The sequence below is a fragment of the Electrophorus electricus genome, chromosome 22 (assembly GCF_041902795.1).
Source record: "Electrophorus electricus isolate QZ-2024a chromosome 22, ASM4190279v1, whole genome shotgun sequence".
NCBI lineage: Eukaryota > Metazoa > Chordata > Actinopteri > Gymnotiformes > Gymnotidae > Electrophorus > Electrophorus electricus.
The window spans coordinates 12,140,832-12,153,161 of record NC_137518.1 but is presented as its reverse complement, the minus strand read 5'-3'; the positions used below and the strand labels follow the sequence as shown (position 1 = coordinate 12,153,161).

General features: G+C 50.7%; 1 protein-coding gene across 12 annotated transcripts in view; it reads left to right on the top strand.

The window, feature by feature from the left end:
• magi1b (membrane associated guanylate kinase, WW and PDZ domain containing 1b) overlaps positions 1–12,330 on the top strand; it is a 74,719-nt gene that overhangs the window by 46,855 nt on the left and 15,534 nt on the right. For 6 of the 12 annotated variants that reach the window (XM_081705841.1, XM_035520372.2, XM_035520370.2 and 3 more), the window contains 8 exons: positions 526–561; positions 2,199–2,256; positions 2,900–2,985; positions 3,714–3,827; positions 4,404–4,589; positions 4,714–5,355; positions 9,106–9,137; positions 11,007–11,256. In XM_081705841.1, the coding sequence (XP_081561967.1) occupies positions 526–561; positions 2,199–2,256; positions 2,900–2,985; positions 3,714–3,827; positions 4,404–4,589; positions 4,714–5,355; positions 9,106–9,137; positions 11,007–11,256 (1,404 nt within the window). The remainder of the gene's footprint in view (positions 1–525; positions 562–2,198; positions 2,257–2,899; positions 2,986–3,713; positions 3,828–4,403; positions 4,590–4,713; positions 5,356–9,105; positions 9,138–11,006; positions 11,257–12,330) is intronic. The other 6 variants (XM_081705840.1, XM_035520375.2, XM_035520369.2 and 3 more) reach the window with 3 other exon arrangements.

Sequence of the window (12,330 nt, the reverse complement as noted above, 5' to 3'; positions counted from 1 at the left end):
CAGTGCCACTTTGGGGTTTTAGACACTTTCTTTCCTCTGTACCTCCTCGCCTGCCTCTGGTCATGTTGTAAAGCTGCCCAACTGCGTTATTTAATTATTAACAAGTTAATTAAATCCACTACAGTGGTGTATGTGTTTGAAAGAGCGTTCACCATTTTTTTGTGTGTGTGTGTGAGACTTGATTGTAAAAAGCTGAGTTCTGCCTGTAAAGCGTCCTTGGCTTTGAGAGGCGCCATGTAAAAGTAATTAATAATAATAATAATTTCACTGGCTGACCCAGTCTGACCTCACCTTCACCTCGTTTCGTGGACTCTTTGACGCTTGCAGCAGAGACCAAACTGGAGCTGCTCAACAAGTGCTACTGCTCACCCTGCTGTAGAACTCTTCAGTTGGGCATCTTTCTTTATTTATTTACTTTAATCTCTCTTCCATGATTGATGACTAACCGTTTCTTACTGTGCTTTTCTGTGCCGTTTTTCTCTCACTTTCACTGTGCCCTCCCTCCCTCCCTCCCTCCTCGAGAAGAAGGCGTACACACCGAGGAGCTGGACAATGACGTAGGTAGGCCACCGGGGAAACCACGTCCGTCTCGAACCTGCTAGCGCAATCCCAGCTGTGGCCAGTAGGTGGCGCCCGAACTGGCCGCAGATCAGATTCGTAGGACGCGTGTATGCAGTCGGCCTGTTGTCAGGACGCGTTAGATTTTACACCCGTGTGGCTAATCCTCTCTAATCCACCACTAATTACTTCCCGCGTTCCTTTGCTCAATTTGTTTGTAATGTAATTCTTCATGAAAAAGAAACGGTCTGAGTGTTAAAAAAAAAAAAAAACAACAACTCGTTATTTTCTAACTATTTGCTCGCATTTGTGCCGCGTAAGTGTTTCGTCGCTCCGCGTGTAGCCCGAGCGGTCCGGGTTTCACGCGCGTGCGTATGACAGCCGTTCCAAACGCGTCTCATCAGCGCGCGTTGGGCGACAGCCTCGCATATTCATGAGTGCAGAGCGGCGCTGTGTACTAGACGTCCGTCTGTCTGTCTGTTTGTTTGTTTGTTTGTTTGTTTGTTTGTTTGTTTGTTTGTTCGAGGCGGACTGGCAGTGCACGGGCAGTATATTTCCGCCTGATTAATTGGGTGACCAGATGCCATCGCTCGTGGTTTCGGAAGATGATGGTCAGGGCCCTTCGTGGCACACAGGAGATCCGATTGTGATATAAGACTAGAAGTTCCCCAGTCGATCTCTTCTTAAAGCTTAAATCTCTGTTTGTGTTGAACTTTTTAAAAGCCCATCCAAAGTCGCTGAACGCACGTTCTAGGAGAGCTCCTCCTATGAGCGTGTAGGGGCGTTGCGCAACACCGCCCCCTGCTGGATCCGCGGCCCGCCAAACGGAGCCGCTGGAAGAACCGAGCCGGTCTGGGATTTGGATTCGGACAAGTCGGCTTTGCTTCTATAAGTGGCGTACATAGTCGGCTGTGAATGATTGATTGTTAATGTTGGAGACCAGACACATTCTGGGAGCTACATTACGTTACCTGGAGATTACCTGTAAACAAATGCCGACGCCTGACATTTATAGATTCGTTAGGACAAAGCATCTGTCCGAATCATTCATCATTCTGCGAATAAGAGAGAAAGACACAAAAAAAATATAATAATGTAGTCCTGCCACAGTCGGAGAGTGTGTGTGCATTTACACACAGGTTACTGTGTCTTACGCCTTTAACGCCTGTCTCTCTCTGTCTGTCTCTCTCTCTGTGCGTGCGTGCACAGTTGCCATAGCACTTAGTGTTGGTTATATAAGTATTAAGCCACTGTAGGCAAGTGCTTGTGTGTTCAGTTCAAGTAGAATGAAGGAATGGCCAATGGAAGCATTTGTGTGTGTGTGTGTCTCTGGTGGGTATATATATTTGGTTGTATAGTGGGTATATAGCCCTGTCCTGTCGGGTGCTACGGAAGTTAGATTTTCTGGTTAGCACACAGCACCTCTGATGCGGTGAGGGTTTTAAAATTTTTGTTACTGTTTGCTTGTTTTGCATCAGGCCTCATGGCTGGCCAGCACTAACGGTGGAAACCCCAACGGCTGCCGTTACAGTGTAGTTACTGTGTAGTGGGAGGTTTATCCTCTCACTGTTAGCTGGGACAGTAAAGGTGTTGTTTACCAGCGAGCGCTCATCTGCTCTGTCTGTACTCTTCCTTTCTAGAGTTGCCTACAGGCTGGGAGAAGATTGAAGATCCAGTGTACGGAGTTTATTACGTTGAGTAAGTGATGAATCAGCCACACCTTCATCTCCATCAACCCCCACCACGTCAGTCTGGCACACAACCCGAGCATGAAGTCGTTGGATTCAGGGTTTTGCTGATTGTCTCTGTTCAATTGTGCCTACAAACCCTCGATTAATGTCTGTATTAGTATTTATTCTTCAGAATTACCGATATCTGTCTGTCTCCTTCTCTCTCTGTTCTGTGTGTGGTTTGATGTTCAGTATCTCAGGGGCAGAGAGGACTCTGCCGCCTTCTTTGTGTGTATCTTTTCAAAGGTACATATATTTTCCCAGAAATGATCTGTCACACAATAGATGGAGCCCTCCTAGAGAGAGAACCCCCCTGAGATGGCCGTGTGACTTACAGGACTCTGTTTCCTAATTTTCTATCACCTGGGCCCCGTCTAACAAAGCATTATTCACTTTCCATGTTTTCTGGATCAGCAGAGCTGAAACAGGAAAACCTGATTTTTCTTTTGAAGCCAATTATAAATGTGGCACGGTCTGTCTGTCTGCACGGGTCATAACACTGCTGATAACACAAGTACAGGGCTGCACTTCTATTGATCACACATTGCGTTAAAGTCTCTCTCTCTCTCTCTCTCTCTCTCTCTCTCTCTCTCTCTCTCTCTCACACACAGTCACATCAACAGAAAGACACAGTATGAGAATCCTATACTGGAGGCTAAGAGGAAGAAACTGCTGGATCAGTCCCAGACAGCTCAAGGTGAGCACTGTGTCCCGGCTCTAAAAGTAAAGTTCTGATGTTTTGATTGGCTGGACGTGGTGAGGTTTTGATTGGCTGGACGTGCCAACACCCCTCTTCCCACTTTAACCTTCTCATAGTTCAGTATAAACAAGCCCTAGAGACACGGTACTGTGCTTTATTCTAATTAATATTACTGTAGTGTGATAATACAATATAATACAATACTACAAATGATGGCTAATCATGTATTGGTTTATTCTGAGACACTGGAGTACATGAGGGACTTCCAGTATGGAGTCACATTCCACATTGGCCCATGGCATGCACGCTGACCTTTCGTGACCTTTGCTAGCAGCCTCTGGACCCCAGTCACATTATCGCAGTTTGCTGGTGCTAGCTGACGTGTTGCTGCCCTGTTCCATATCCACCACGTTCTGCAGAGCCTCGCGGGACTCGGCTCGGGCGCCGTCTCGATTACCCCGCACTTCTCCTTTTCCTCTCCTCTCTTTAGCTTCGTCACATGTTCAGATATTTGTTTCATTCTATCGACCTCTGCAGTGGTGGCGTTGTACAACAGGAGACGCGTTAGCGGGGCTCTCGAGCAGGGAAGCAGGATTGTTGCACCTTCGTGGCCATCTTGGGTCCAACGCTGGTAGTTGCGTTTTCATGGTACCGCTTGCCACAGGAAGCGAGTGCGCCCGTGACGGGATTCGCGCAGCTGAGCAGTGTTGATCTCGCTCTTTCAGAGTGGATAGAGGAGCATTCACCAGGAGTTTTGCCAGCCAACTATGCAGCCAATCACCAGGAGACATACCGGGAGCCAGGCTCCGCTCCACCACTGCCTCCTCTGGGACCTAAACGTATGTAACCTCTCCGGAAAACATGCACCTCTGTATTCATCTTCACACACACACACACACACACAGGTTTTGGTAGTTACATGTTAGATTATCGTGAGGCGGAAACACGCAGAGGTGGGGACCAATAGCTGAGGGCCGTCTGTCTCTAATCTTCATTGTTAATTCTCTCGCTCTCACACGCGCGCTCTCTCTCTCTCTTGCTGACTTATCTATCTTGTTCTCCCTGGAGTGGTTTGAAAGTCCTTTATCTTTACTAGAAACTTCATGAATGTTGCACGTTTACCCCTCACGGACGCGTGTAATGGGTGCTGTCCCACAGCACAGAGCATCATTGTCCTCTATAGGGTTAACAGTGCCATGGGTAGATGAGAGACATTGAGAGGATCAGTCTTTGTTTTTCAAAAAGTGTGTGTGAGATGTTTCACTCGTTAGATCAGGAACGCACCGACCGTGATGATTTTGCCTCACGTATAAAATGTAACTCATCTTTGATGCATGATGACAGAGCAGCAGATGCGTCCTGTCCGGTCATCTCCACACACGGCCGTTTCACGTCCTCTCCGTCACCCCCTGCAGGCGGGAAGCCGTTCTTCACGCGTAACCCGGCCGAGCTGAAGGGCTCCTTCATCAACACCACTCTAAAGAAGAGCCACCGCGGCTTCGGCTTCACTGTGGTGGGCGGAGACGAGCCCGACGAGTTCCTCCAGATCAAGAGTCTGGTCCTGGACGGTCCCGCGGCCCTGGACGGCAAGATGGAGACGGGTAAGGGGGGAGGAGGGGGTCCTGAAGGGGTTTCTGGGTGGTCCTGGGGGCGCCTAAACTGGGGCCTAAACATAAGTGTGCGTATGCTTGCTCGTGTTTGTGACTGTTCATTCTCCATCCTCAGGTGACGTTATCGTCAGTGTAAATGAAACCTGTGTGTTGGGCTACACACACGCCCAGGTGGTGAAGATCTTCCAGTCCATTCCCATTGGCTCCATGGTGGACCTGGAGCTCTGCAGGGGTTACCCTCTGCCCTTCGACCCTGACGACCCCAACACCAGCCTGGTGACCTCCGTGGCCATCCTGGACAAGGAGCCCATCATCGTTAACGGGCAGGAGAGCTACAACTCGCCATCCAGCCACGGGAGCCAGACGACAGGCGTCGTTAGCGGCAGCCTGAACGGCACCTCCGACCTGCCGCGACCCCACAGCCCCACCGACGAGGCCTCCTCCGACGGCTCGCACGAGCGTTACCCCAGCGACGTGGTGACCCTGGCGTCCTCCATCGCCACGCAGCCTGAGTTGATCACGGTGCACATGGAGAAGGGCGACAAGGGTTTTGGCTTCACCATCGCCGACAGCCCATCAGGCGGGGGTCAGCGGGTCAAGCAGATCGTAGACTACCCACGATGCCGCGGGCTGCGAGAGGGTGACATCATCGTGGAGGTGAACAAGAGGAATGTGCAGAATCTGACGCACAACCAGGTGGTGGACCTGCTCAGCAAGTGCCACAAAGGCAGCGAGGTCACCATGCTGGTCCAAAGAGGTGGGTCTTAGGGCCTCGCAGACTTCCGTGGCGACTCGCCGTGGGGGGGCGTGGCCTCGGCCTCCTGCCTCCTCCCGGCCACTAGGAGGCAGCGTTTCCCCGCCGCCGAGCATAAGCGTGCGCCGCGTGAGAGAGCCGCGTAAGATGCGTTATGTAGCGTGCGAGTGCTGGCGTGCTTTCGGCCTCCTTCCCCGCCCGCGTATGAAAGAACGCGAGAGAGGGCGACTGAATCGACGGCTTATTCACTCGTGAAACCCAACGCTGTGTTCGCTGGTCTCCGAGGCACCGCAAATCTGCGTTTTCAGCACTGTGATTGGCCGATGCAGGCGAGCAGAGCTGTAGGGGCGATTTCCGGGATGAAAGGCCTCTTATTCATTGTTTTAGCCGAGGAAACCGCCTCGCTGGCTTGGGAGTGTGTCATGTGAGATTCAGATTATCAGAGATTGGTTTAGGTGAAGCCTCATCTTAGATGAGCTGCATTCTGCTACTTCGTTGCTTCGAGGTGTGTGCTGCAAGCCTGGTGCTGATCTCCGATCAATGACCATGTGTTACAGTTGGGAGTTGGGCAGTTGTGAAGGCTGATCTCAGGTCAGGGTCTAATTACTCACCTTGACCTTAATTACTGTTCAGCAAAGCACATCGCGCACGCAAACACGCGTTAGCTGCAGCCAATTAGCAGGCTTCTTCTGACAGTCATATGATGGCCTTAATTGGAGTGGTTTTAAATGGTTTTAATAATAAAAAGCTATGATAGTGCCTGTTTCGCATCCCCTACACACACGCACACACACAAACCATGTGTGAGCTCATCTAGATAAAACATTCAGGTGTTTTAAACACACACTGGCTCACAGTTTATGTAGCTCATTGGATCCCTGTTCTAAGTCTTCCCCTGTGTGTGTGTGTGTGTGTGTGTGTGTGTGTGTGTGTGTGTGTGTGTGTGTGTGTGCCAGCTTCACTTATGAGCTCTGAGCTTTAATTGGTCTCCAGTGGTCAGTGTGTCATTGGTACACTGTCTGTCCAAACCACTTCCTGCCCAGAGTGCTGCTGGCATTCCCCAGAGAGAGGCAGGGAGTGGTAAGGATGTGGGAGCAGCATTCCTTCGACTCACCCATCAGCAGCAGATCCACCCATCTCCCCGGTGGAGTCACTGAGAGTGGCCTCACGTGAAAAACTCTTTCCTTATGTGCGCTCTTTCCTTCGGCCGGTCTCGTCAGGGTCTCCAAAACTGAATGCCGTGTTGATTTATAAGGTTAGTAACAGCCACTGACCCTTGACTGTGGGCTGGTCCATCATTATGTGAGCAGGTGCTGACCGTGATTCTGAAAGACTAATAAACCTTTACGTTATGAATGATCCTTTAAAGGTTCTGAATATTCAGTTCCTCTTTGGTCAAACAGCCTTAGCTGATGTTTGTTTGATTCAGTGATGTTGTAGTGGTCAACCCCCACACTCATACCCCTCCGTCACTCATAACTCCCCCGGTATAGATGACGAAACCCCCCATGTTGGCTCTGACAGATGGAACAGATTCAGTGTTTTAACAGAACGCTGTGAGCTACTGGTCTTGCACGTCTGTGTGCGCGCCTGTGTGTTGCACGTTGGTTGCTGGCGGTTCTGCTGACAGTACGGAAGTGAACCACGTCGTTTCCCAGTAAAGGGAACAAAGGTGAAGGTGTGCAGGACGTTGCGCTCCCGACGATCTTTAATAACCCGGAATGTTGGCCGGAATGGGTGTTATGATGATGGTGGGTGGGTGTGCGTGTGCGCCAGCTGGCATTAGCCCCTTCTGATCCAAGGGGTGGAGTTGTCACACCTTGTTTCCATGACGATGGTATTCTGCATTTGGCTGTGGGGATTTTCTCTGATCATGATGAAAGAGATAGAGGTCCTCACACACACACACACACACACACACACACTCTCACATTCACATACACACTCTCACACACACTCTCACACACACACACACACACACACACACACACGCTTACAGGGCTGTGGTCCTCCATGTAGGTGCGTGTGTGTGTGTGTGTGTGTGCGCACTGTGCATGTGGTCATTCTTTGCCTGTTGCCCAGGAAACAATCTGGGTGCTTCTGCACATCATGGCCAAATGGCTCTGGCAGTCATGACCGGTCATCACCCCTCATTTAACACTGCTTAGTTTCTGCTGAGCCTGATGAGTCGTGCTGCTCACGGACCTGAGCAGAGAGACGCTCCCCTCGTCCTGCCAGTGTGGGTGGGTTTTTAGATTGTTTTATACACATTTCTTTTAGATGATTTCTTTTTTTCAAACAAGGATATGCTACTTTGCAGTTGATTTTTGATAATTAAATTCATATTTTTTTCTGAGCCAAAGCATGCAGGGCTACTTTTTAAGTATTTAAAAAAAAAAAACTATTTAAAAAAAAATATAAAATAAAAAAAAATTGAAACAATCATATCAGACCTACAACCTTAGGATGGGGTTGTTTGGGCTGTTGTGGGGGTGGTTGGGACGGTTTTGGGGGTTGTTAGGATGTTTTTGGAGTTGTTAGGACTGCGGTCACTGTACTCTCCTGTTGGGGTGTGTGGAAGGACTGTCCGCACCTTCAGCCGGAGATGAAAGATGGGTTAAGTGGGTTAAGATGATCCATTTCCTGATGGACACCTTCTCATTAAGATGTGTGGAAAAAATGCGGAGCTGATGAGACGAACGAAACCAGCTGGAACTCCAACCAGGCACGCGGTTAAACAGTGGAGACGATATGTGTGTGTGTGTGTGTGTGTGTGTGTGTGTGTGTGTGTGTGTGCCCACATGTGTCCAGCTTGCTCAGGCGCATTCACTCACACAGCAAGCCAGTTTTTTGCTTTCCAGGTCAGGCTGGGATCAGAATCCGTGCAGCACGGAGTCCTACGCGCGCGCGCTTTGATCTGCAAGTGGTGCTCTGCAAGTCAGATTCTGCTCATATCAAAGCGTCCACGCTCGTTATCATTGCCTTGGTGACCACAGCTCACTGTGTATAAACGCGTCGTCCACGCACGGTTCACCTCCGTCATCCCCCTGTCCGTCCGGCAGACGGTGGACGATGGGGAGAGCGAGCGAAGGACAGGCAGGATGGGCTGGAAATGCGAGCCGGGGATGACGTCGGAGAGTGAGAGAAAGTGGGCTTGTTTGGGCTGTGGAAGCACGCGGGGGGGGGGGAGGGTGGATGTTGAGAGTGCCGAGGGGGGGTTGAGCGAGCGTGCGGAGCTGGAGGGAGCCTGTAGATTCACGAGACCTCGACAGACTGGACACTGCAGACAGGCGCTCTGGAAGATGGTGTCAGTCCGGGGGGAGCTGTCCCTCGCCTACAATCTGATGTTTAGCGTCTTGGACTCCTTCTCCATGGGTAACAGCCACTCACTTGTCTGGAGCTGCTCGCGCTCGCTCTCTCTCTCTCTCTCTATCTCTCTCTCTCTCTCTCTCTCCCTCCCTCTCTCCCAACCCCCCGCCCCCCCCCGCGCACATGCGTTTGGCGGCGTGTGCCAGGCTCTTGGGGTTGGGCCGTTCACCGGAGTTCAGATCGCTGCACGCGGACGCGGCACGCTGCGCTTCATTCGTTTGTCTCGCGCCGGAGACAGAGGGGTGGGGGGGGGCTCCCGAGCGCTCCGATCGGAATCTGTCTCACTGTTTTTGGATCGCTGCCGTGTTTTTTGCCTGTGGGGAAGGTGAGATTGCCAAGTGCACACGGTTAACGCTTCCCTCTTGTGCTTTTTTGTTTCACCAGGGGTGGCGCCTGCCAAAAAGAGCCCTAAACAGGTGAGAATGCCTTTGTCTTATCCTCTGTTTACTGCTCCGCACTTTTCTTGGTTCTCTCCTTCTCTCATTTTTGCTGTTTTTCCTGCCTGATGCTGCTTGGTTTTGCATGCGTGTGCTGTGTGTCTCTCGCTCCGTGTGAAGCTCCGTGGGAGCCGGGGCGGGGTAATCTGAGGCTCCGTGGGAGCCGGGGCGGGGTAATCTGAGGCTCCGTGGGAGCCGGGGTGGGGTAATCTGAGGGTTGCTGTTTGCTCTGGTTCCTGAGAAGCACGTTTGTTTTTATCGCTCGGCCAGTGTTTGATGTCCATAAAGACCTTGGACGGGCTCCAGGGTGCCCCCTGAAGGAACATTCTGTTATTGCAATTATGTCAGGTATTTAATAACCTTGGGTTTTTACCCCACAGCCATTGTGGAATATTGAAAGCTATACAACTTTGAGTAACAGATGTAAAAATAAATTGGATTGTGTAAAAAGGTAGTGGAGACCTATCTGTGATACCTGGAATTGGTGTATTATTATTATTATTATTATTATTATTATTATTATTATATTTATTGACTTTGTACATTATCCCTAAATAAATTAAGTACTTCTGTATCACTGACATCCTCAACAGATACACTGATGCATTTTATCCTGTTTTCACTAGTTCACCTAGTGAACACACATGAACATTAAATCACACATACAGTCTCTCAACTGCATAATTGACTACGCATACGTGTGTGTGGGTGGGTGGGTGTGTGTGTGTGTGTGGGTGGTCAGTTGTGCAGTCGAGAGAATGTTGGTCTCGACCTCTATCTGAGAGTCACCTCGGTCCCTTAGGGTCTGACGGTCGTTGCTGACTGCAGGCCGACGTCGCTCCAGTAAAACCTGGGTCATGTACCTGCAAGGTTACGCTTGGGTGACTATTCTACGCTCCAGGTGACATCTAGTTGAGGTTTGGCTAGCAGGTGTGTGTGCGTGTGTGCGTGTGTGTGTGTGCGTGTGTGTGTGTGTGTGTGTGTGTGTGTGCGTGTGTGTGTGCGTGCGTGCTGGTTGTGTGTGTGTGTGTGTGCGTGCTGGGTGTGGTTGATTAGGGGAAGATTAGGCTTTAGGCTAGGGGAAGGTTCGTGTACTCAAAATCATCTCCTACCATGAACACTGCTGGTATCTCCTACTACTAACTCTGCTTGTATCTCCTACTACTAACTCTGCTGGTGTCTCTCTGTTTCTGGGCAGAATTTACATTTTCCCCGCCATCCATTAAGTTCTTTAAGAAGTCATGTGACTAGTGAATAGGGAAGGAGCCGGCATGGCTCCGTATCCTGATGCTCTGCAGGGTTCCTCGTGCTATGTTATCAGTGTCTCATTAAAAATGGTTCTCTGTGGAATTGTGCCTGTTACAGAGACTGCCTGTGTCGTAAGGACATGCATGATCTGGGGGATTAGAGCTCCCCAGTCTACTGCTGAATTCTTCCGTCTGTTGATCAAGAGGAGATGAATACTGTGTGTTTCTCAGTCCCACCTCCCATCTGCTCTGAAGACTTGATCACAAACCCCAGAGAAAGAAAATCCAGTTTAGCCGAGTTTTCTCTGCTCACAGAGAATTCCTGTCTGTGGTTGCTTTTGATTAAAAAATAAACTCTTGAAATTCCCCCCCCCCCCCCGCCTCAAACATAAGGCTGTAAACAGTGATCTGACGAGGGCGGTGTACGTATGAGAGTTTTAAAAGCTTGTGTGGGAATGGTGGATGAGGTGGGAAGGGATTGTGGGAAAAAGATCAGTGTTGAATGATGGATAATTTAGTTTTTCTCTTCCCCCCCTTTACACGACATATCCCCCACAACACACACACACACACACACACACACACACACACACACCCCCAGCAGCAACACCTGGAAAGGAAGGACAGCCAGGACAGCTCCCAGAAGAGTGTCTCCAGCCACCGTAGTGGCCCCTCGGACTCGCCCCTTCACGCCTCGCAGGTCCCGCCCACCGAGACGGCCACCCCGCCCCCTCCGGCCCAGCCGTTGCCCGGCCTGCCTCAGCAGGACCCGCCGGCGGACGGCAGCCTCGCCAAGAAACCGGACCCCTTCAGAATCTGGGCCCAGTCCAGGAGCATGTATGAAAGTAGGCGTAAGTAATATGGGATTCTGGTGGCGGGCGCTTGGGTAGCGGGTTCTGCTGGTTCTGCTGGTCTGCTGTCAGGTGGGAAAGGGAAACCTACGGGTGACGAGAAGAGAGGGTGACGTGGGCATACAGGACGTTCGGGATGTTCAGGACAATGCACACCTCTCTCTCCAACACTAGTTTTTGCTTTCTGACCGGTAATTACTGCCGCTGGTGGAGGACTTTGGGTTTGTGTGTTGGTTTCGTTTTCAGAGATTAGATTTGCACAGTTTTAGTGTCAGATTCTTTTTTTTATCCCTGTTGCACAGTCTAGACTGTGCTCCGTGCATTCTAACACAGTTCAACTCACTGCGTCTCTTATATTGAAAGCGTGGTAGGGGTGGAGATGGTTTGAGTCGTTTCGTTTGAGCGGTCAGAGGCCCGAGACCAAAGTGTCATTAAATGGTCTGGAAGTCGTGTGAGGTTTTGGTGCCGTTCCCGAGTCTCAATTTGCAGAGATGGTAGTGGCAGTCTCAGCTAAGACCAAACTCCAGCATAACGCGAGAACACAAGACCCAAACGTGGATGAAAGCCATTAGTTCTCTGAGGGAGTGTGTGTGTGTGTGTGTGTGTGTGTGTGAGTGAGTTGCTGTCGGGGTCCATTATATTGTAGTGCTTTGCTGTCCAGACTTTGTCTGGATCTAATTAGGCCAGTTCCTCTGTCTTCCCCGGGCTCAGACGCGCGAATTCGACCGGCGCCGCGTAGCTCTCCTGACCAATCACCACCTTTCCCTCAATCAGCACCGTTTCACGTGGCGTGGACGCAGGCGGACGTGTTGGTTCGCTTGTAGGAATCTCTCAGCAGGAACTCGGCGTGGGATCCCGACCCCTGTTCACATGTGACTCACTCATTATTGAACCCCTCAAACCAAAGGCAAAGCTGCCCACAGATCCCGGTGGGTGGGGTGAGAGATGAAGGTGAAAGGAGAGGAAGAGGATGTTTCTTCTGAAATGGCCTTCGTCTGCTTCATGTGGGTGTCACTGAATTGCAGCAGTCTCTGTCTGCCACGCTCCACACCCAAGTCCACACCCCATGCCCCA